Here is a 25,156-nt window from a genome sequence, read left to right as displayed (position 1 = left end):
GGTCATTTATCAGCAGTACTGAAGGAATATGTCTTTATCCAATAACAAGTGGAATGCAGTAAGTAGACATTCCCTAACCTGTAATAGTACTTACACAAGCTTAGGACATCAGGTACTTGTTTTTCTGTTGAGAATATAGGGGAAACCAAATGCAGAATAATGCAACTGAGACAGCAGTACCATTTTAACAACAACCCAGTTGTTAACAGAAAAGAATTGGACCACAACTACCTTCTATTACCACAATATTCATATCTTTGCGTGACGAGCAAGAAAAAACAGCACTGACTTGTAAACTTTAATTTTATTTTTTGCAAAAGTGGTCCCATACGTTTGGCTATTCTACTCAGTAGAAAAGGTACACTTAAGCGTTGAACCCTATTTCAACGGTAAGAAAATTGATTTAAAAAAAATGTACGCAGTTTAACAGCCAAATATGTATAAAAACGTTCGGAATCTTTTATTTTTACATTTAAAACCTTGCCACCCCTTTTTGGAAGCTTAAAAGACAATATAGTGCTTTCATCTCCTTTAACTGTACAAGTTCCTGTAAGAAAAGATCTGTACATAGCTGTTATCATTGGAAAAATACAATACAAAAATGCTTTTAAAAAGCCAAAGTCATTCCACAGTAACGTCAAGATACACATGCTCATTATGTTCATACCACTCATGTCTGGCATACCTGTGATGAGAATGAGGTATTATTGCTATATTATTCGTTCTAGTGGTACCAGTAAATGTGATGTACACTTTGGAGGGAAAAAAAAATGGTCCGTTGGCAGTGTACTCAAATTTGCCTGCCGTTTTATTTGGCGTGTGTATTAACCTCATTCTTGAGGAACTCTTCAAAAGTGACAAAGATACAATTTTTGTGATTGGGCGTGTGTACAAGTACTGTTTTTCCAGTTGCGACAGTTGCTATACTTGTACAGTAAGAGTGCCTGTTTAGGAAATCCCTTAAGTTCGAGATGTCGGGTTGCAGTGCTGATGATCACTCTGATGCCTTAACAGGTAGTGGAGAGCTTGCACAGGGTACTTGTTTAAAGGCCTCTGGCTAGATTCTGCTGGACAGTGCTACAGTATGTGGTTATGAGGAGCCATTAAGGAATTGAGCAAGTGTAGTATTGGAAGGCTTTTTTTAAAAATAGGACAGCTGAAGGAACAAGCACTCTGCGCTGGAAGTAGACATGGATTATGAACAAAACCTGATGAGGACCCACAAAAAAGTGCCAGATGTGCATGAGCAGTGTGACATGTACAGTACCTCATCTGAATAACTAGCTATGAGTGTCCAGGTAAGCTGGGACAGAACAGTCAAGGGGCTTCAAAATCTCAGCAGGTGGAGTCTGCGTTCACGGGCAGCCTCCCACTGCGCCTGGCCTCCTTCTCCCTCTTCTCTCGTTGTTTCTCCAGCTTCTCCTGGGCCTTTTTCATCTCTTTCAGCTTCTTTTTAATTGTGGCTCGGTCATTTTGACTGGAAACGCCCAAGGCCTCAAAAGAGAAACACCAAACAGGTTTGCAGTCTTTCACTGACATTGGGATTGAAGGCGTCCACCACAGCCCCGTCTTTCAGCCTGTTTTTTAATCATCACTCCTACCCATCCCACACAAAATAGTGCCCCCAGTTCCATCCAAAATGATAATTAGTGATACACAAGGATCTCGCAAATTAATTGCTAGACTGTAGTGTGACCTACAACTGCAGCAGCGGAAATAGTTCAGATCAAAACTCCCAGGGGCATTTACTTAATATTTCCAGTAGGTGGCACAGTTACAATAACGTCAGTAGATTGAAAGCATATTCTACTCTTTCACCTAGGCGTCAGACAGTAAAATCTCTCTATGCATTTTAGTGATGTTTCCCCTTGAACATTTTGCTTCTAGTATTCAGTTATAATTGAGCATGTGCCAATAATTATTAGGCATGAATAGTCCAGAGAGATCCACGTTTCTCAGAAAAAAAAAACTCTTACCTTCAGTCTGTCACTGTCTAGAAGGATCAGCTGCTGGCCGTCCACAGCTTTGGCAGCGAACTCGTGGGTGTACTGCTCCATGTTCATGCCCATCAGCCAGTGGCAGACCTGTTGGGAGGTCCACTCAGAGATGGCCCTGTTCTGCCACTGGTAATCCTTCCCAACCAATACTGAGTCATCATCCAGAGTCTGCCAGACAGCACCAGCGACAGCGTTAGACACATGGTCACAGCCCTCTCGGCCAGCACACGCCTCCACCTGAAGCAGCCTGAGGTTTCACTTTCAGATCTTTCTTTTTTTCTCCAAAAAATTAATCGCAGTTTGGTACTCAAACTTTATCCCTTTGAATTATTTAAACCCAAATCACAGAGGTACCAAGGTTCTGCTACAATTCCTGAATGGCTTAGCAAACCCAAGAAGAGTGTTTTTTTTTTGCCCTGAAAAGAACCAATCACCTGAACATTGTGGTGGTGTTACTGTATCTCTCAATCCCATCAACAGCTGTATCTTACATTGTTCATAGAGTACATTGCTTGTTATTCTCTGCCATTAAAGGAGAGTATCCTCAGTTTTCATTAAGTGAACAAAACATGCTGTCACATAAAAGACTAGCTAAATATTGACCTATTGTCAAAAACATTTTATGTAAAATTTGGGAGTCTGCCAATAAGAGGTTAAAAAGACATCTTTAAACTAGCCTATTTTGCTCCTATAGCTGTGATAAATGAAGAGGGTATTCTAAAGAAATGTCATTTCATCCTAAAAATAGCAGAAACCACAGCTGAGGCATGTTAAAATTTGGAAAATGTACAAAGCATTTCTTCACTGAAAACTCCCTACATGCTCAGGTTCAAATTCAGAATCATTTTGGGAATAAAAATGTTGCTTCTCAAATCTTTACTCTCAACAGAGCACGGATTGTACTCAACTGATTGGCGAAAGGAATCTTGTTCAAATGTATCAAGAGGGGTTTAACGTGTAAGGCTTTGCATTTAATAGATACTACCCAAGAATAAAAATACTAAATATTACTCGTGTGAGGCAGTAAAGCAGATAGGAAAAAGGAATACACCAAATGAATATGTATGGTGACGTACATATTAGCCACAGTGGATTATTCCTGCAGACTGAAATCGTTACATCTGCTGCAAACATGACCAATAAACAAGTTCTCCGTCTCAGGATTACCGTACAGAGCTTAAAATAAATCACCTGCTACACATATGTTGCACGTATTTTTAGATATACTGTATATTTCTCTAATCTTCTTAATCTGTCAGTTTAAGGAGCAATATGCCATGTTATTTTCACATCTGTGCCAAGAAAACTGAAGTCACAGAAGGACGGAAAAGAGCTGCATTGCGCAGCGAGCTCCTTGGAAGGCACGACTGAACGCAGCTGCAGGTATTCGCAGAGCTGGCAAGAAATCCCTGCTGTAGCCCACACCATGCGCGGAAAATGACATCGCTGTCCACACTGAGCAAAAAGCAGGTCAGCTTGCGAGAGGAAAGACATGACATTTCTTCCTACTGAACGGTCACCTCCTCTTGCCTTGCTCGAACACCGTGCCTTAGCGCTGGGCCTTTCCTGAAGGTGAAGGCCTGTTCCCAAGGGTAAGCGCTATGCGTTGGCAAGCCACTATGCGGAGACAGCACTGTTTCCCCATGGTTACCACATGCACGTACAAACAAGCAGGAATTCCACAGGATTGAGAAACGGCAAGAATGAGGCTATAGGAGCAGCTATACTTCTTTACGGGGGGGAGGTTTGGATAAAATAGCCAAGGCACAATGAAAGCCAAGATCAAGACTCATCGCCTCAACAGAAGAGGGGAAGCAGACACAGTCACTAAACAACAGGACAGCAAAGGATTCTCTCAAAAGTGGGTGGCAGGGTGCAAAATCAGCCAACCGCACCTCTGTGGTCAAGGGCAAGGCTCATGCTTTGCAGATCTCCCGGGGGAAACACATAGAAGCATGCCAAATCTCACTCTTGCGACCACCCGCAGGAACCTCTTTCATAAGTCTTGCGCCACTTCGTCTCTTTGTAGTTCCCACCAGTGCCTTTTGCCAATTCAACAGTGGCCTCCAGCATGCTGGGGCCGTTTCCGGTCTCTCGTGACCCTCTGCCCTGCCGCGGGTGTTTCTGGGGTCACAGCACGACGCGACACGCACGACCGACGGGCAGCACGCACTCCGTTGCCACTCACCTCATTCGAAGAGAAGGTTAAAGTACGTGAGCGCCCTGACAGATTTGGCTCAGCTACTAGCCCTGTCAACTCAGAACTGGGACTGCCAGGGTTTGAATCATCTATGACAGACAAACTCTGGAACAAGTGGAGACAAGGAATGCATTAACCGGACACAGACACTTGGCACAGGCTGTTTCTCTTCACTCTGGGGTGGGGGTGGGGGGGTGTGTGTGGAGGTGGCAGACAAAATTTACTAGGCAACAGTCAAAGTTGTGTTAATGTCGGTGCATCTTTCACCTGCACGTAAAGGGATGAATAAATGGCGACAATTCACACATAAAACACACATCAGGGTAACAAAATGTCTGATCACTAGGCAGCCAAGCAAGCCTACAATACAGTTTCCACATTTAACATTGCGACTAGATAATCTAAGTGCCTGTATGTTTTTAAGTGACATGTATTATAACTAGGAAACACCCTGGATGTGTTTTTAAAGCTCATCTCTTGTGTACCTCCTTTGGTAGCCCAATCCTCACCCCTTAAATTTTCTGCTCACTGCAAACAACTTCTACTTACTGTACACTGACATTCCTCTCCTGTTTACACTTTGATTAAATCACAACTTTGACCCCCCCCCCCCCACAAGACGTCTGATAGGTGGTGGCTATATTTTCCTTCGGATAAGCAAAAAAATGAAACCGAAAGCCCCTATCGAGCAGCAGGTTGGGAATTTGTGACCCGGGGAAGTTCTCTCTAAGCCAGGTGTCAAGATTTCTATTACCAAACTGGAACGCCATCTAGACATGATAAGAGTTGCAAGGCCTCGTTGCGGAATAAAGATTAAACTGGGGAGCCCAGATATGTGCCTTTCTGACATTTCAAACCAAAAAGAAACACGTTTTCATGGGCCTCATCGTGTTCACTTTCATCAATTACACACATTAGTGGAAAAACAACAATCACAACTTGCTTTCCTCATCGGCCGGGGGAAAATTACACTTTTCTCCACAAGTAAAAAGCCATTCTCTCTACAGAAGCTATTTAAGGTGAATAAACCCAGCTTCCGCAGATAGCCTGTGAGGTGCAGTAAGTCAAGTTGCAAACAGTGTGTGTCGAATCCACACATTCGTACAAAACCATCCGGCTGGGGCCGGCTAGCTTTTCTAATGGTAGGGTGGAGTTTATTATTTATTTCTAAAGAAAACAAGAATGAATGGCATACCACAGCTCAGATATTTTGACATGATAACTAAGCTGATGATGATGTCACTGTGCATCAATGAATGCTTGGTATACCGAATGGATGCCATTTCTGGTCTTAAAAAGCTCTGATACCTTACAGGCCTTAACAGTGGCTTCTTTTACAGAGATGACGCATTGCACAAGAGTTAGCGCCATAAATTTAAATAAGCAAATCAACAGATCTGGAAAAGGACCAAAATGTAATTCTTCGGAATGGGAATTCATTCAGTAAATTACATTTGCAGCTCCTGGCCAGGGAAATTGTTAGAGCCAGGTGATTTGTAAATAATTACATGTGAAAATTATTTACATTTAGAAGTAGCATAAACTTGATAAATATTGCACAGGAAAGTGGTTACAAATAAATTAAAACCCAAGAGCTAGGAATATGACACAAAATCAAGTTTATGCCTCATTTTTCTACAGTAGACTAACACAAATAATATTTGGTGGTCTTTCTACAATGTTAGTTGTTAGATAATTAGACATTACTAGACTAATGTGTTTAGTTAGTTGTCTAGTAGCTACGGTGCCTTTAAATCTTTAAAGTGTAGAGAGGAGAAAGGAAATTCATACTGTACCAAATCTAATGAACGACTGAATAAGGAAGACCAGGAAAGGTTTGTCTGTTCAAAAAGAGGATTATTAATGTAAAAATTAGTTCAAGAAGAGCTTTTCTCTTTAAAAAGCAATTATATTACTGTTTATACTAAAAGTACAGTGTCTGGCACCAGATTATAAAGTAGTTATAAGAACACTGAGGCACAAAATAGCCTTCATCTAGGCCTCAACACCCATGCATGCCTAGTGGATTAGTGTGATAGTATGACCAGATGTATTTCATATGGATAATACTCAATTTCCTGAGCTGTTGAAAACTAAGTCAATGCTCCTTTTCCCTCTGAATAATGACAGGCCTCATACTGCTTCAGAGACAAACTGGGGTTCCCAGCTCATCAGTGTCACGGAACGAACTCTTTGGTTTATTAATCTCATGACGTTAACTCCAATGTACTAAATTTCACGCGCAGTCTCTTCTTTTTCCAATTTCTTTGGGGAGGCCCAACAAAACGCTAACCACACTACCAAACGTCATCTGTCGTCTTGTCAACACTTTGCCTGAAACAACCTACATGAGTAAGAAGGTTGCTAACGACCTTCTGCCACTCAAACAACTTGTGTAATCTGTTCCTGCAATTCATTAAAACACTCCCTGTGGAGCAGCTGGTTTCTGATCCTCTATGGATACAATTATCCAAAAGAAAAAGAAAAGATGGCTGTGTAATTAACATCGTTCAAAACAAAATCTAATTTCAGAAACAAAAGGAAAAGGACACCCTTGACATGAAAAATGTAGGTCTAGGTGCAGTACTATTTTTATGTAACAGCAGAGAGAAACAAGTGTGTGAATGCTTTCAACACTCTGATAATTTGAGCACTTTGTGTACTGGATTTATCTGCAACTGTCCTTTGAACAAACTACATCTTCATAGTGAGAATACATGCTTAACATTTCTGAACACTGTAATAAGCTAGGAGTGCACCAGAAGACAAAGGTCTGGCGAGATTTCTTTATAGTGGCATAACTGTTCCCTTCCAACCCCTCCTGCATTTCACCTCTTCCCCTTTCAGTTGAGCTCAGTGCCCCCCGAGGCCAGGTGGGGAGAAAGTCATAAAAATCGCACATCTCCTCGCACGATTCGGACCCTCACCTGTAACATGTACCGTTAACATCTACCTGAAGGCCATGGCCTTTTGTGTCTGTGTTTTTCCCCCTTTCTCCGTTTGTCAGACAAACAAAACCAACCATCCCTCCCCCGTTATCAAACCTCCTCCTGGGACCTAGATACAGGGCCTCTCTGACAAAGATGGCTCTCGAATAAAAAAAATAAACCTGCCGACATCTTACTGTATATGGATACAATCTCTTCCCTATAGAAAATTGCGGAAATCCTTCCCTATCCACAGTTACGAAAAAGAAATCCCAATTTAAATGAACGATATGGTAGGACTGCAAACAGGCTCTGAAATGGTAACTGTGGCCTCTTGTCTAACTATGACAGAACATCCCCACACTAAATGAGCCTCCATTTTTTGTAGTTTTATATAGAAGTTGTATTTTCTTAAGCTTGCCTTTTTGAAAGCTTTTTTATTTCTGATCATTTTTTTCTTCCCGTTGATGACAAGCTTGTGTCCCATTTTGGAGGACGCACATCTAAACCTTGCTGTTACCCCAGCAATGGGTACTGAAGAAACCAAGATAGTGGTTCCCCCCCCCACATTTCAATTACTGAACCCTCACATGAAGTGATAAACACACTCCCATTCCATTCCTGCCTTAGTAAGGGAGACAAAAATTATCATTAATATAATGTGTTTGAAGAGAAAAGCAAAAAAGTACAGGGGGCTTATGTGAAATGAAATTCTTGAATGTCAACTAATCAGAGTTGTATTGCTGTCCTCTCCTAAAACTCTGCTCCGCTCCTATAATCTCTGGGAGTTGCACCAGCCCTTTACCTTATTCCTGCTCTTGTCCTGGCTGTGCTCGGAGGAGCTCTCGGGAGCAGTGTAGTGGAGACTGCTGCTGGACGACGAGGGCTCTCTGTCTCTGTCCCTGTCCTTGTCTCTGTCCCCAAACCAAGAGAAAGGCATGCAGGTGGGGATGGATGACATGGACTCTGAAGGAGACAGGTTTCCAGCAGAGTCTCCCAGTAAATCTCCAGACCCCCTGGGATAAAACAGAAAAACCGAGATACAGTTCTAGAAATGCCTAGCAGCCAGGTGCCAACTGGCCTTATTTAAGCTCGAAGGTTTTTAACCTTTTCAGACCGCATGGCCACTTTTCAAGTAAACCCTCTCAAGAGGAGACCCCTTGCGGGTTAGAAATATTACAGATCCTTACTATAAGGCAAAAAAGTGAAGTCCACACCAGAGCTGCAGCTGCTCATTGGGCCCGAGCCCATCCTGGTTTCTGTAGGCTGAAGCAGACTACAGAGCACATGGCTCCCCCTGGATGGGACACAGGTCCATCACAGGAATTACCCCCAGCAACACTAATCAGCACTTGTACCCCCTGGGGGGACTGGAGCAGCTGGGGTAAAGTACCTCACTCCAGGTATAACAGTGAGGTGTCTGAGGCGCGAACCCACGACCTGTCAGTCATGAGTCCAAAGGCTCACCCAATACGCTATACCACCCCCAGTCTTACTGTTAATTTTAAAATATGAGCAACTGGGTTGCATATCAGCAGACCCACTGTTTAAGGGTGTCAGTTTCAAACCACTGTGAGCTGCAAAGGCCAGCAGACTAATTCCAGCCCTACACTGACATGACTCTGCTAGCTCTGCTCAGGGAATTTTGGTCACAGTCGGCTAGTAACATGACCCATGACCAATCAGCCACTCCCCCAGAAATATTCTGATGCTCCCACCACTCTCATAATGATAATATCCAACAACAACAAAAAGGATAACAGCTAACGTAGAGGCTCGTTACAAAAAAAATATTTGCCTTGCCTCTGAGGCTGCTTGGAATTCGTTTTCGTAAAGTAGCTCTTACGAACCAAAGTCACAGTCGGGATTTTGCTAGGCTGCTCCCACAGAAAGGACTAGTCAGGTGGTGGCGAGGGTACTGACAGTTAGAGTCCTTACCTGCTGTCCAGGGAGCCTCTCAATGCCTCCTTGTCGTGTTTCTTCCCTTTGCCACCAGACTTCCGAAGGCCGCTGTTGGTACATAAAGAGTGCCGAGTAAGCCACGGCTGGATTAGACCCTGCTGCAGGACAGCGGACGGCAGAGTCAGGCTTCACGATGAACGAAACCAAGATCAATCCACGAGAAAGTCAGACATGAGAGTGGATGATGAGCATGATGACCCGCCAAAAAGGACTGATCAGTGGAATAACGGGGACGATCCACAAAAAACTGGTCCGGGAAGCTAATCAGCCATGTTAGCCTATACCCTGCCTTCTTTCTAGATCTTCAGACAAATGAGCTACTAACCTATCAAATAGGCTAACGATCCACAAAGCTGGTGTGATTCCAATAGTTTTAAAGTGGATACAATGGATTATACCTGTCTGATAATGTCAGTTTCTTACAGTACATTACAGCTTGTGGCCTTAAACAGAAAAATGTACAAGCCACCGGAAATCACCTACCCAAAGTCGGGAAATCTTCTTTTCTGCTTCCCTGATGAGGAATTGTCGTTTGCTTCCACCTTGTCATCTGCGAGAAGAATCGGTTATGTCGAGGAGGCTATTCAATTTCTGTTTTGCCTGCTTATTATTCAGGCGTTGCGAAGACTGACCGCATTACACAGGCAAAAGGCCGGAGTCACGAGCGCCGTGTTTCATCACACTTCAGGAATTCCTCTTTGACAAACTCAGAAGTGGCCTTCTTTTAAAAAATGAGGGCGAAATGAGGCCAATAGGAAAAAAACTCTTCTGTAAAATATTTCCAAAGGGGGGGGGGGTCTGCCTTCAGGAAGGCCCATTCTGTGATTTTAAGAGTAAATAACAAACAAAATTGAGCAGTACAGCGAACGGCCTGTTTTTGGAAAGGGGGCAGGGACAGAGGCCCCAAGGCAGCGCCACTCTCCTGACTGAGTGTCTATAAACCGTTTGAAGGACAGGGTGGCCTCAGTGTTCCTGCCTCTCCATCTTCAGAACGGAAGGGGAACGGCGCTTCTCGCTTTTACCTTTGGGCTCCTTGCCCTTGCTCTTCCTGACGGCGCGCAGGAAGCCCGTGGGGGAGTGGGTGGTGGTGGCGTCTTTCGACGGGGACAATCCTGGACTGCTACCACTCTCGCTGCTGATTCTGTGGACGGGAGAGGACGGGGCCAGGGGAGAGGGGGCACTGGACAGCTCCACTTGGCTCTTTGTGCTTCTTGCCATCTCCGCCTTTTCGCCCTTTGGTCCCTCTCCCGAACACGAGACGGCCAGGGGCAGCGATAAGCTCGGCTCAACGGCCTTCTCTTCATTTCCAGCCCCCCGAGACTCCGGCGGCTGCACCTCACTCTCGTCACTCTCCTGTGCAGCAACAGAACGACATTCCTGCTGAAACTGGGCCACTGCTAATGGCTTCCACAGCCGACTCAAACCACTTCCAACTGACGCGGTGACAGGCAGGCCAAGGCAAAGACAAGTGGGTCAGAAAAGGCCTCTCGCCTCTGAAAGAAGAAGTTAAAGACAGACCTGCTCCAGACACGGGGCAGCTCCCAGGGTTTCCCGCAGCTTGTTTCGCGACGGCGGCTGCCGTTTGGCCTTGAGGGCCAGCTGACCCTTCGCCCGGTGGGCGCTGGTGTCCAGCCTCTCCGTCTCGGGAACCACCTCATCCAGGGCTTTGTGGACTGCTGGGACAAACGACATCGCCGGACTGCTATCACATTTCCATTGGTTTGCTTCACGATGAACCGAAACCCCCACATTTTACTGCAGTAATGCGCCAGGAAAAAAGGGGCCAAAGTCATGCCTGTAAAAAGCTGGGAAACATTAGCTGATTATACTGTATAACCAATGAATTCAATATTCTAAGGCAAGCCATGACGAGAATATTTGTGGTAGCGGTTAAAATATAAATGTGTGTATATTTTATTTCTCATCACACATGTATGTATGTCTATTATTTGTTCATGGGTTCACGTTGTGTTAAATGTATTATGTTATGTCTTTTACCTGCCTGCAAAGCAAACTTCCTATCTGGGACAATAAAGTAACTTTTGGATTTCCTAATAACATTTGGATAAACTCTTTCCTTGGATCCTGATCACTCACGGTATAATTTTACAAGTTTCTGCAATAAGGCAGTCATTAACTATATTCTTTTTTTAAAGAAAAATACGTTTAATCTGTATTGAAGGCAAGTCAACGAAAAAAAAAATCACCGGAGGCGATACAAAATGTGTTAAGTTTCATTGCCAGACAGCAATGTTTCAAGATTTCCTGTATCCCACTAGATTCTCTACATCTGTGAGATTTGTATCAAAAGAATTATCTTCTGCCAGATGTCTTTCACATAAATACAGCTAATGGTGAGGCGAGATGGACTGAAGCATGTCAGTGATTACACGAATGAGGCTGGAGCCGCAGGAGAAGGGTTTGAAATGGGAAATACATTCAGTGTTACTGCAGACTTCCATTTCAATAACTGTTGTGCTTAATATCGACAAAACCCATAAACACTCAGGTACAATATTGCAAATATTGTGTTCTGTAGGCCGGTACTGCCATATACCATAGCCAGACAAAAGACTAAGAAAATAAAACACTAACCTGGAACAATACCTACTACTAAACTCACTGACACTGCACAATCTGTCAAATCTATCGGGGACGTGAAGATTTTACTGGTTAATGACGAGGCGGTGGCACTTGTCCTCTAGCTAACTGCCCGGCTGCCCCCTTTCCCAGTAACTGTGCTGGCAGAAAACAGCGCCCTCATTGCCCCAGTGTCCTGGGGAAACACGACATGCTCTAAGGTGCCCGGAGAAGGACCCTGGGTTGGTGCGTACGCTGAAGTAACGTGTCCAGTGACTCAGGTATCCTCAGGGCGTCCCCCGACTCTCTGGTAGAGAGCCCTTCCTCCCTCGGGCCTGCGTCATGGTGCTTGTCCTCGGCGCTCCCTGTGGACCCTCCGCGCGGCTTCTCCTCCCCAGGAACAGAGGAACTGGATGGGGCTGCCGAGTGCTCACCAGGGTGCGCTCTGGCCTCCAGTGCCTCTATCTGAAGAGATTGAGGAACGCCATCACTCTTGGGAGTTGAACCGGATTATTTCGGACAGCAGACGCAGGGAGTCCCCGTTTAGCGTCAGGATTAGAAAATTGTGACGCTAATGAAAACGGCACTAATCAGGGAATCTTCTCCCGTTACAACTAATGAGATGAGGTGAGGATAGGGAAAAGGGAATCATCTTCCCATAGGGTATAAAGGAATACAGTTAGGTTTTATTCCTGAATTTAAGCAAGTATGGTATTAAACAAACATGAAATTGTTTTAATTTTAATAACTATTGAAATTGTGCTTGAATACCATAGAGATACCATAAAAAACTTGTAAATAAATGTCATTTAAAACAATGACAAACACTGATCAATGATGTTTGCAAATTAAACGTATAAGGAAGGAAATTGTTGCTAAAACAATTATACCAATATTAACTTTATGTTCATCTTTCTATTTCTCTTTATCACATCGAATTTTATATCAGTACCCATACTAAGACGCTTTTTTTTTTGCTTTCAAGACCAGATCTCTCACTTGTGCGTCTCCTTCCACTTGTGATTTCAAGGATTGCTACGATATTTGGAGATAAACAGGACTGCAAAACTCAACCGCAGAGCGAGAAAGCCGACGCCCGGACCCAGAAAAGGCCCTTTGAATGCTGGGCGGCATTGTGCCGGTTTTGTTCTGCGCAAAAGTTCAAACGAACCCACCGTCGTTCTGGGGGAGAACTACGGTATGTAACGTAAACAGCATTAGTCGGCGGACTTTTAACGTCCTGCACCTCAATTTATCGGCTAGCGCTGCCAGTGTGCCCAAGGTTCCTGGGTCTGCCCCGCAGAACAGACAAACTGCAAGGGGTTCCCAACTCTTATGTAGGTTATATATTTGTCTTATTGCTTGTTTTACAATCCGAGTGCTTGTCCTGTTCTTTTATATGTAATTATTTCTTGTCCTGTAACAGAGGTTGTTTTGCTTGACTTGTTGCCTGCAGCTCTTTGAGGGGCTGTCCTGCTTTATTGCTCATTTATGGGTGTTGGTCCTGTCCTTTGATATGTACTGTAAGTTGCTGGAGCTGCTAAAGCAACTCAGTTTTATTCTGCCTTAACGTAACGTCTGGTGAAGGTTAAATGAACAGATCCCAACAATCCCTTCCACAATGTGGTTTATTATTATATTGCAATGCTGGATATGAGCAATATTTCCACGTGCTACTTCAACATTCAACGAGGAGACTAACAAGCATATTAGCACTGATGTCAGTTTACCCTCTCCTGCAGTCTCTGCAGCTGTGTCTGGTACTCCTGCTCTTTGTCTTCCAGAGCTCTCTTCAGCTCCTCTTCCTTTTTAACAAAGTCTATCTCCCTGGGGTCCGAGACAGACAAGACACAAAGGGAATTGAGCAAATAAGCCCAAACAACAAAGAACAGTTCACCACTTTCAACCAGCACAGCAAACTTTTCTAAAAAATACCACCTAAAATGCTGCAAAAAGAGAAACATATCGCAAAGACAAACAGTTCTGTCAGTGGTTTTCAACCTATTCAAATAAGCGCAGAGCATGAGGTCAACTGAAATGACTGCTAAAGAACAAAGACCTGCTCCATTGCAGCTGCAGTTTTAATATTCTAGCACAAGTTGTAAGAAGATCACTTTATTGGCCAAATAAAATGTCTTGCATTAGGACTTTGTCTTTTCTCATACCCCAACTTGCTCTCCATGAGACACACAGACAGGGAGAGAAGCCTGGGGTCAGAGCACAGGGTCAGCCATTTATACAGCACCCCTGGAGCAGCTGGGGTTAAGGGCCTTGCTCAGGGGCCCAACCGACCAATTCCTCTGCCGGCTGCGGGATACGAACCGGCAACCTTTCTGCCATCTTCGATCTGCTTTTTCTAAACATCTACTTCAACAGTCCAATACAGGCTACAGACATCATTTTTAGAAATGAGGCTGTTTGTAGATAAAAAAAAATAAAGTGAATATGTTCACAGTTGCTACTGAAAACCCACAAGCTCGCACAAGTGTGGGAGATGTTAAACATTGGAATTTAGGCATCATCGGAGAGGAAGATTAATTTAAGCTTTAGCCACATTAAAACTTTAAGCACGTCTAGACACAACACTAGTCACTCACTTCTGCTGATAGTCCTTGAGCAGTTTCTTGGCCTTGTTGTATTTCTTTTCCAGAGCATCGTACTGGCTCTGGGTTTCCTTCAGGTGCTCATTGACAGTTTTGCAGAGGGTCTGTGCTTCCAGCCAATAGGTCTCGATCTTCTTGATTTTCTCCTTATTTTCTTCAATGCTTTGCTGCAGCTGAGCTTGCCTTGCTTCCCACACGGCTCTGTCCTCCTCGGCTGTTCTTAGCTTGAACAGTACATGTGCAAAAATGTAAAAAATAACACAGAACTCACAGAAGATGCTCTGCTTCAAGAGCAATCAGGCAGTTTTTCTTCAATGTACAGGTTACAATGTGTCATATTATGACAAATCTAATAAAACACAGTTATTTAGAGTGTCACCTTTCTCTACAGTGACTTGCATGTGTGCTCATTTATACAGCTGGGCATTGTGAGCTAAGAGCCTTGCTCAACTGTACAAAAGCAGTGTCTCATCTGGGACCTGAACCCACAACCTTCCAGTTCGAAATCCAGAGCCCTGACAATGACTCCACAACGCTACCTATAGCCACAAGCAAAACACACACAGCTCTTTCACAAAAGCTGAATATAAACATCTGACAATTTCAGTGATGATCTGAAAGTCTGACGTACCTTCTCCTTTGTCTGCTTGAGCTCAGCTGATGTAACTCCATGCTTTAACTGCAACTGCTCACACAGGCGTTCAGCAGATAAGGGAATGAGAACAAAAATAAACAGTGCTTTTTAAAAAAAAGTATTTCAAAGTAATGTGCCGCTGATCATGTAAGTTATGAGATACACGTCCAGGAAATGAGAAAGCATCTCAATGGGAGCCTTTCATTTGTGATGTTTATGCCAGTTATTTGCATAGCCTCTGAAAGGAAAATGAACAAACCTGGATATCTGTTCTTAATCTAAGGACCTTTCAGCAATAAAGCACTACAAACAATGCCCATCATGGGCACATTACATTGCATTACCAATTATGTGAGGCTCACTCCCAGTAAGTCTGATTAAGACAAGTAGCACATGCAGTGGACTCAAACATTATTGGCATTCTTAATAAAGCAGAACAAAAAAGGTGTATAAAATAAACAGCACAGATAATGATCTATACTACAGGCTTGTATTCCAATACAATTATTTAACATTTCAATGTTGTATAATGAGTCATACTATTTTTTTCTCAAAAACATAGGTGTCAAAATTATTGGATACTGTAATTTTTGAAAGAAATCAAATAAAATTCCCGTTTCACAAGAGCATAAAAACAGAGGCAACACATGGGAAAACGTTTGTCATCCATCTCCATAGGGAAAGGCATGGAATTGACAGATCAAAAGAGGCAAATGGTTGTTGATCTTCACAAATCTCCACAGAATGGATACAGAAAGTACATAAAATGTTCAACATTCCACTTTTCGAGAAGCTCAAAACCACTAAAACAGAAGGTAACCTGCTAGGAAAAGGACACAAGTGCATCTTGTGCCCACGCTCGGTGAGGAACATGGGCAGGGAGGCAAAAAAGAATCCGAAGGTCACAACTGGAGAACTGCAGGGGTCTCCAAGTCTCCAAATCAACAATTAAAAGGTACGTCCATGCCAACAGGCCATATGGAAGGGTTGCCAGAAGAAAGCCCTTACTAACAACAAGACACAAATCGAAGTGGGTGGAGTTTGACAGACGCCACTGGGACTTTGATTGGAACCAGGCGCTATGGTCAGATGAGCCCAAAATGGAACTCTTTGGCCACTCACACCATCAGGAAGCTTGGGGTTAGAAGAGGGATGTGTACAAAGAAAAGAACTTCACACCCACTGTGAAATATGGGTGATCATTGATGTTGTGGGACTATTTTACTGCCCGGGGCCCTTGTTAAGATCAGTGGGCATCATGAACTCTACTACGTATCAGGGTATTCTGGCCAAAAACCTGGTTGTCTCTGCCAGAAAGATGTGACCGAGTTGCAGGTGATCCTTCCAGCAGGACAATGACCCTAAATACACCTCAAAATCAACAGGAAAATTGATTAAAACATTGACATTTTGCAATGGCCAACTCAGTCTCTGGACTTTAACCCCATTGAAAACCTGTGGTCTGAACTGAAGAAGGCAGTCAATAAAGGCCATCAAGGATTAGGAACATTTCTGCATAGACGAATGGTCCAAGATCCCTCCCAATGTGTTCTCCAACCTTATTAAAACATTACAGGAAAAGGCTTTGTGCTGTTATCCATGCCAGAGGTTGCAACAAGTACTAGAAACAGAGGAGACAATAATTTTGACACCTATGTTTTTGAGAAAAAAAATACTATTAGCCATTTGAAAACATTTGTTTTGAAATAACTGTTTCAGAATAAAAGCCTGTAGTTTTTCCATTTTGGGAGTCATTCACTATATAGCTCATTCTCTGTGCTGTTTATTTTACACGATCTTTTTTTGTTAATCTTTACCAAGGGTGCCAATAATTCTTGAGCCCCCTGTACACTGAAATCCCTCACTGGGGAAAGGGTCTGCCAGGTGATATTTAAAATACCTCTTTGTATTTCAAACTCAGCTGCGTGGAGTCCATGTTAGAAGGCAAAAACATCTCCTCCCTCTCAGGAAGTTCAAAGACTTCGACTGACTTCCCTGCAAAGCTCGATCCCAGTACCTCCTCCTCCTCTCCCTCCTCCTCGTCGTAATGCTCTTCCTAAACAGTCATTTCAAGTGACAGCAAATGAGCACAAGCCAGGCCACAAAAACAATGACACAGAGCACATTCCGTTGCTGGATTACATGTAGCATTTGTCATGTTTAAACATGCCATTAACATCATCCCAGGAGTTCATTAATGAGCGTACAAAAGCCATTCTTACATTAAATGCACACAGAAACAGCACAGGTCAATGCAAATGTTTATTCAAACAAGCCTGACCCGATGAGAAATGAGTACAGATTTATCGGGGATGCCAAACAAGCATGCCTTGTGCATTGAACTTAGCAGTGCCTCTTTAAAGATGCACACTTACTTTTTTCAGGATCACTTTTTTTTCCATTAGATAGAGGTTTGAGTTTCCAAATCGACAAACACATGACCCAGTTTAAAGTTGCAAATCTTGCATTGGATTATTTTTTTCATTTTGAGAAAGCTTCAAGTTTCCAAATTGACAAAGTAATGTGACCCAGTTAAAAAATAACTGCAATATTAAAGAAATTAAGGTCAGATTCACCTGAGCTTAGCAGTTTTTTGCATGTCCCCTGTACAGAATGTACAGTCACACTCTGCATCCCACGCCGTGTATAGTGTACAAACTCCTCAAGGTGGCACTCAAAATGAAGGATACTATAGATGGTGCAGCTTTTTTTGTATAACAAAGACACTAATGTACAGTCGTTTGTGAATGGCGATGAAAATACATGCACAGCACCGTACTTCCAAATGCATTTTTAAAATAGAAGCAGTGGTTTGCCTGAAGCTTGCTGATACAAACATATTCACACACTCGGTCATCAAGCAAAGGGCCAGACATCAGCTTCTGCTGTACTGTCGTGACCAAGACGTCATGCGCATAACGGTTTGTTTTCCTGGATTCTTTGATTTTTATTCCAAGCAGTTAAATTACAGCAACGTCCCAGGAGGTCTAGACTAAATGGAAGTGACTTCACGGCTGCAGGCCAGACGAATGCTGGTTGAGTCCTGCCTGCTGGTGACTCACCTCCTCTGTGGACAGGTCATACTGGTCTTCCAGTCGCTGCTGCTGTTTCTTTTCTTGCTCGAGAGTCTCGCTGATGAGCCGCGCCACTTCGCTCTGGGTTCCAGGCTTCTCTCGCCCAATCAGGAAACTGCACAAAACGACAGCGCCGCTCATCACAGGAAGTAGTAAAGGCAAAAATGTTTTTTTCCAGTCTCTGCCGTTCCCCACATGTACTGTTCCCAGCACGCTCAGTCTTTCAATATTTACCTCAGCACTTTAAACAAAGTTTGCTTCATGCCTGACAGGAAGTGAGGTCAGAAAACCAAATAGCACTGGCTGGCCTGACTTCTCCTGACTGTGAGCTGTCTCATTTACCTGAGGTAAATCATTAACACATCTCCCAGGACTTGGCATGACCTCTTCTCTCTTTTAATCTCGATGTGCCAGGTGACCTCCCCTCATTTGCAAACTCGCTTCTGTGCTTACAAAGACAAAAGCCTCAAGCCTTGCTACCACTGATCCTAAATTAGTTTCTGGCCGAATCCGAAGAGTTACGAAGAGAGTGAATTATCGCCCTGCCCTCTCTAATCTGTCAGTATTTCTGTTACGCCCCTTTTCCTTAAAAACAAGCACCGAGAAGAGGTGCCAATGTTCAAAAAAGCGGACTTACTTGACGGTGCCTTTAGTGTTTTTCAGTACTGTAGCAGCGAAAAGCTGTGTGACGCCAACCAGACTAATTCCATCCACCTCCACTATCTGATCGTTGACCTGGATCCTAGATGAATGCAAACATTGAAAGAACAAACAGGGTTGTCATGCAAATACAAATCATCCCCACTCGAGAGTGGGAAGAGGACCTGAATATGATGAGCAGAGGAGAGAGGAACCAGTAAACACTAAACATGAGTGGGGGAAAAAAAAACACCTGAAATATATCTCAGCCCCTCCTGGTAAGGGCACTGACGACTTAATACACCTAACCAGAACATTTTCAGTGGAAAAAAAACCAAGCCAGTGCCTTTAGAGAAATGGGTATTTCTGATCCTATCAGTGCTGAGTTAATTATAATCCGAGGAAAAAAGGAAGACAGCCAGTGGTGCTTATTTAGAGGAATTATTAAAGGAATGCTCATGGCGGTGGAGGAAGATTAAAAGAATGGGACACAGAACAGTCTGTAAATTTGCAAGCAACATTATCTTTTAAAGAAGATAAGGCACACTGTCCACCAGAACACAGTGGGAGTCTCCAAAAATTAAAGATTAATCTCATGTCTACTGTCATAAGTACAGGAGGGAAAAAATGGGAAAGTTTCTTTTTACCGTGCTTTAACCTTCAACTGAGCAAAGCCACACACTGTAGTTATGGCCACTTTCGGCAATATCTTGGCACTTAAAAAGCAAGCACCTCAGCGCAGAAAGTCTCCGTGGCTGGAAGGCCTAATTTCCCCCAGAGGTCAGCACCAGAGGACTTTTCTGTGTAACTGTTCTGTAACTGAGGCTCATACACTGTCAGTGGTTTAGAAATGTAATTACTAGTCCATTAGTCCAGATTCTGACATCAGATAAGACTTAGGGAAATCATACGGGAAAAAAAGCACAGAGGACAATCTATCCCCAACAATATAAATTCCTTGAAGTATATTCAGTGTTTTGGCTAAGATTTTGAGAGCGAACCGCTCAAATGCACACTGCACCGAAGAAAGTTTTTAAAATGGAGCTTTTAGGTGTCAAATGGAAAACCCAACAGAAAACTTGGCTCAGTCAGCTCCCTTGGATGTTGATACTGTCTGCCGCTTTTTCAAAAATATTGCTGGTCAGGTTTCAGTTTTGAGGGGTTCACAAACATGGAGCATCTCTGTCAGTCAACCATGTTGCCACTGAGGGACGTCGGTGTTAACACTCTGACACTTCACTTCGGCCTTGCGTTGCTGGGCAGCGAGAGCAGGAAGCCCAGAAGGTTGCCAAGACAACGCAAAACCGTAAGAAAAGTACTGGCAGGAGTTTCAGGAGCATTACACTTGACTTGAAACAGAGGCTATAAGATATTTGACCTTGAAGGAACAAGGAATATGTTTTCTGCTTGTGGAACTTGTGCTCCCTCTATGTACTGTAAGTGTGAAAAATGTACAGCACCAAATATTTCTTACCGTCCATCTCTTTCTGCTGCCCCATTCTCACTAATGGTCTTCACAAATATACCAAGCTTCTCCAAGCCCTGGTCAGCCCCTACTCCCATTCCAATGATGCTGATTCCCAGTCCGTTATCTCCTGTGTTTGGAGAAAAGAGTCACGTGAGCTTGCGCATCCTTGCGCTGGACGCGAGGTTTCAGAAGGGACGCGCAGAAGGGGAACGTTACCCTTTTCGATCTGCACGGGGAAGACGTCCATCTTCTCCACCCGCTTCTCCAGCTCGTACTCCGCCGACGCCGCCACAGGGTCCACCTCATCGTTGCGCCGGTCGTACTCCTCATTGGAGTAGGTACTGAAAACCTGCGGCACAATCGCAGAGTCAGCGTTCGGCGTCCTACGGCGGACTGTGCCAGCAGCAAGCGTCCCACAGGTAAACGCATCCGGCCCCCCAGCGAGGAAAGTTCTAGAAAAACACCAGACCAATCCCCTTTGCATCTGTTTACACTGTGATGAGCTTTACAAAGCCTACGCACCACTACCAGAAACTAAAAACTAATCACCACTAGACCACTTAAATGAGTCTTATCACATAATTCAGAGCAAAGACAGGAGTACATGATGATTTCACAAAAACAATTACACAAGATCTGTTCTGTACAAAATCATCAAAGTTCTGAGGTCTGGAAATCTTGAGGTTACCCTCAACCCCATGTTGATTTGCACAGTTTTAAACTTCATCTGCTGATATTCACTACAGCCAAATAACACAGACTAAACCCAGGAATCTAACCTGCACTTTCCAGTCCCTGACCCACTGGAACATGTAACCCTGAGCAATGAATGTGCTGCTCGCTAGACTGCCTTTCTCATTTAGAGAGATCAGATACCCCGATTTTGCCAGGACAGTCCCATATATAAGGCCTGTCCCAGATGTCCTATTGTTTTTTTCAAAAGGACTTTTCATCTCCCACTTCCGTAAAGGGGAAACAGCCAGGTGACCTGTTTTCACCCCAGGAAATTATGGTCACCCTCTTTAAGAGACACACTGTCATTGTGTCATTGTGGAAAACTCAGCCTTCGCCTGCTTTGAAATGTTTTGAGTTATCGCAACTGCTGCTGCAAGACCTACACCAAAGTAAAGCCTCTCCCAGTTCAATTTGCTCTTCTCCTGCTGAATGTGAGCCAGCTCCAGAAAACCAATGCACTGCTTATCCTGAACTGACTATGGCAGGCCTCCATTAAAACACCCTCCAATGAAAGCCGGCTACAGCTAAGGGGAGATTTTGTGTTACAAAGATCGATGCAGCAAAGTTTTCCTCCTGGCTTCCCAAGCAAAAAGGAGCGAAGCAAAGAGTCAGCCTTCCAGTCAACCTACGCTTGCTCTGCTTTAGTTGGGATTACTTGGAATGTTTCAGGAGCTTAGGAAATGTGTCATACTCCAGAAAGTTGAAATGCTTGACTAATCTGTTTCTAAGCATGGACATCTGTTTGCCAATAATCCTCATCCTAAACATAACAAAAACTCCCCAGGAATTAATGTGGGTTTAAAGGTTGTTTTTTTTCTATAACAGCAGAGTCCAGGGCTGGGCCTGGAGGGCCGGTGTGTCGGCAGGTTTTCTTGCTCTTTTTAAAGCAGCAGCACCTACAGAGCTGGGAGACGCCGTCACACTGCTCCAGTGAAGCCAGGCGCCAGCTGGTGTGGCTCTTTAAGAGTTTTTTTTTTATTTTCCAAGTGCGTTCTGCCCTTCCTTCTTAGTAAGTCAGGAGTCGTACAGGCATGCTGAACACCTTCCGAATGTGCCAGCTTTTCAGCTAGAGCAAGACCTTCTGTATTTCGAAAGCTCGCGGGAGAGGTTCCAGTTTACCGACGACAAAAACCAACATGATCATAGCGGGAGCTATATGGAATTCACACGGTTATGCCTTTAGACTAACACTTGCCAAGGGATCCAATGAAGCTTAAATGCGTGTACAGAATCGTTTTTTTTAAAAGATGAAGCATGGAGTCAAGCCTGCCGAGCTTCTCAAGCGGATTATGAAAACTGAGAGATTGCACCGAAAGCAGACCCCTCTTTGCAGTGCCGCCATAGATAACTGAGCTGGTGGGAACCCAAGCCAGGATAGGTGGAACCCGAGATCAGAAATTCACACTCTAGTGCCTCCTTCCCGTCGCTGGAGGTCCACAAGGAAACCCTGTAGGCTAATCTCTGGATTCCATTGATTACAATGCTGTCACTTTGACTTCCATCCATCCAGTTTCTCACTGCTTTGTCCAATTCAGTGTTGTGGGGTGAGCTGGAGCCCGTCCTGGCAGGCAACAAGCACAAGGCAGGGCCCAACCTGGACGGGACTCCGGTTCATCGCAAGGGCACACACCGATACAAACACAGACCCACAACAGGCTCCCAGAATTTTCCCAGGAGCAAATTAACCTATTGGAGGAGGAAACTGGAGCACCCGGAGGAAACCCACACAAACCGGGGGAGAACATGCAAACTCCACACAGATAGCATTGCAGGAATTGACTACCGGACCCCCGAGTTGTGAGGCAGCAGGTCTAACCACTGTGCCACCGTGCTGTCCATCACTTTGTCATACAGAACGAAATTCCCTGTGTGCACTTAACCACGCAGAGCACACACACCTAGATGAAGCAGCGGTTGTTACTGGGTGCCACCGCATATTCCCATGTTGCTTGTGGTGCCCCCTGGTGGCCAAACCCAACTGATGGGGATTAGTTCAGCAATTATATAGGCTTACAAATGAAAGAATGCCATTTGATGAGAAGAGATTATTTAGTTGCTAGCGGTTACCTGACAGGGATCTCGTACACTAGACACTATTTTTACTTAATACAAAGCTATTTATAGAGTTCATAGTGTTGGTTTGCTACCTGTAGAACAGCACAAGAGTAATTCTTTAGAATTATGAGCAGTAGACTGAAGGAATTAACTTTACAGTTCCATTTAAATTTTAAACAATAATGACACAGGTTCATTGGATTTTTATACCTGACTGCTTATTTGAATAGACCCCACTAAAACCAGCAGGAACTGCTGAAATCTCCCATTAAATATCCTTGGTCGCAGCTTCTTCACTTCACTGCGCTGACTTTTTCAGGTGTGTAAAGCCGAAGGTTGCAAACGCACAGCAACTAACCCCAAACTTGCACTGATCATAAATGAATAATTAGCACTGCAGTCAAACTGCATGCCAAAGCACTGTGTGAGCAACCTGTTAAAGCACCTTGGCTAGAAGACACTTCAAAAATAAAAACATAAATAGGTTAGTTTGTTCTCTGGATGATCCCAGCCCGCATACTAATGTAGCACTTCTAACATAGCTTGAGGTCTCCTGGTTCCTTACAGGCGAAACTCGTGGCTTTCCAAGAGATTCATGGAAATCGGAACTATTTGATTCAAGTGCTGCCCAGATGTCGAAAATGGCTTTTGGACGTTTTGGGGAAATTAAATCCATCCTTTCGGCTCAGGGCTCATGTGTTTCGTAGCACGACCGTAGGAATGGGCTGGGAGTTTGAAGAAGGGCATGACGTAATCCTGTAAATATTTCCAGAACAGTGAGGCCCGGCTCCTCGTGCAAGTCAAGGCTTGATGAATCAGGCACATTTCCACAGAGCGCCGCACAGAGGCTTCTGCGCTGCTGCCGACAGGCTCGGTTTTAAAGCTGGAAACGGCTTTAGGCATCAACTCTTCAGTCCCCTGAGCGAACATCTCCTGCCACCCTTTTAAAACAGGTTCAGCCTTTTGACCTTTTCACCAGCCCCAATAAATCCTCAATTAAAATGAATATTTTGAGGCAAAGCTGAATTTTGGCTGAGTGTCCAGCCCTCTTTCCCGGCCTGCCTGCTCAGGGGCAGTGCTACTTCCTGGGCAACATCTGAGCGATAACCGTACATGGAAGGATTTGCGACAACTGCTTTTCACATGTACGATACTGGTTTAATACCCTAAATCAGGCTGAAGCCCCACTGGCAGGACTTACTGACGCAAATTAATCGGGACTATCCGCATGGAAGTGGGCTTTACAAAAGATACTAAAAGATCCTGCGTCCGAGGATCAAAAACACATTAGAAATGTTACCATGCTGGTGCAGTGGTAGACACTGCTGCCTCGCAGTGCTGGGGCCCTGGGTTCGATTCTGGATGTGGGGTGCTATCTATGTGGAGTTTGTATGTTCTCCTGTTTTGTTTTGGGGTTTCCCCAGGTGCTCTAGTCTCCTCTCACAGTCCAAAGACATACTGGTAGGTTAACTGGGTTCTGGGAAGACTGCCCCCGAGGTGAGTGTGTGTGCCCCGCGGTGGACTGGCGTCCCATCCAGGATGTACCCCGCCCTGCGCCTGTTGCTTGCCAGGATGGGCTCCAGCTCCCCCACGACTCAGAACGGGATGAAGCGATTAGAAAAGGGATAGATAGGCAAGCGAGAGACAGTCACTCAGCCCATGTTTGGCAGCTAAATGAACCAAGGATCTCAGGCAGCCGTTTCTTGAAAGACGCCATCGAGTAGCAGCTGCAAGCGAAATGCCATCTTGATGTCAGTTTAAGGACGGCATGTATCAAACAATATACTGTACACGACAAGTACGACACATGTATCGAGATATCCACTTCAGATTTCAGATTCACATTAAAGGGGTGGCTCTGTGGCTAAGGATCTGTGCCTGTGACTGGAAGGTTGCCGGTTCAAATCCCGCAGCTGGCAGAGGAATCGTACTCCGCTGGGCCCCTGAGCAAGGCCCTTAACCCCAGCTGCTCCAGGAGCGCTGTACAATGGCTGCCCCTGTGCTCTGACCCCAAGCTTCTCTCCCTGTCTGTGTGTCTCATGTAGAGCAAGCTGGGGTATGTGAAAAGACAAATTCCTAACACAAGAAATTGTATAGGGCTAATAAAGCAACATTATTATTATTATTAAAGCTGGAACGCTGGTCACAGACTCCTAGAATGGTGCCTGCAAACTGTAGACCCAGTAAATTCACTGGAACATGTGCAGTAATTTTTTAACATGTGCAGTCTTTATAAATAATGTGCATTATTTACAAAGACACCTCCCCCAACCATACACTCT

General features: G+C 44.2%; 1 protein-coding gene across 6 annotated transcripts in view; it reads right to left on the bottom strand.

Annotated features, from left to right (window-relative positions):
* Positions 1-285: 285 nt before the first annotated feature.
* ppp1r9ala (protein phosphatase 1 regulatory subunit 9A-like A) overlaps positions 286-25,156 on the bottom strand; it is a 40,025-nt gene continuing 15,154 nt past the window's right edge. Inside the window, exons 3-20 of one of the 6 annotated variants that reach the window (XM_088930207.1) lie at positions 20,301-20,433; positions 20,091-20,211; positions 18,615-18,719; positions 17,966-18,092; positions 16,804-16,959; positions 14,901-14,954; positions 14,264-14,493; positions 13,397-13,493; positions 11,921-12,131; positions 10,605-10,762; positions 10,109-10,439; positions 9,570-9,636; positions 9,063-9,134; positions 7,930-8,140; positions 5,994-6,038; positions 4,186-4,302; positions 1,977-2,165; positions 286-1,494 (exon numbers count right to left, since the gene is read on the bottom strand). In XM_088930207.1, the coding sequence (XP_088786333.1) occupies positions 1,336-1,494; positions 1,977-2,165; positions 4,186-4,302; positions 5,994-6,038; positions 7,930-8,140; positions 9,063-9,134; positions 9,570-9,636; positions 10,109-10,439; positions 10,605-10,762; positions 11,921-12,131; positions 13,397-13,493; positions 14,264-14,493; positions 14,901-14,954; positions 16,804-16,959; positions 17,966-18,092; positions 18,615-18,719; positions 20,091-20,211; positions 20,301-20,433 (2,583 nt within the window). In that variant the 3' untranslated portion in view covers positions 286-1,335. The remainder of the gene's footprint in view (positions 1,495-1,976; positions 2,166-4,185; positions 4,303-5,993; positions 6,039-7,929; positions 8,141-9,062; positions 9,135-9,569; positions 9,637-10,108; positions 10,440-10,604; positions 10,763-11,920; positions 12,132-13,396; positions 13,494-14,263; positions 14,494-14,900; positions 14,955-16,803; positions 16,960-17,965; positions 18,093-18,614; positions 18,720-20,090; positions 20,212-20,300; positions 20,434-25,156) is intronic. The other 5 variants (XM_088930208.1, XM_088930209.1, XM_088930210.1 and 2 more) reach the window with 5 other exon arrangements.

This window comes from Atractosteus spatula, chromosome 13 (genome assembly GCF_055471065.1).
Source record: "Atractosteus spatula isolate fAtrSpa1 chromosome 13, fAtrSpa1.hap1, whole genome shotgun sequence".
NCBI classification, from domain to species: Eukaryota; Metazoa; Chordata; class Actinopteri; order Semionotiformes; family Lepisosteidae; genus Atractosteus; species Atractosteus spatula.
Note: the sequence above shows the minus strand (reverse complement) of the source record. Positions and strands in the feature narration are given on the sequence as shown.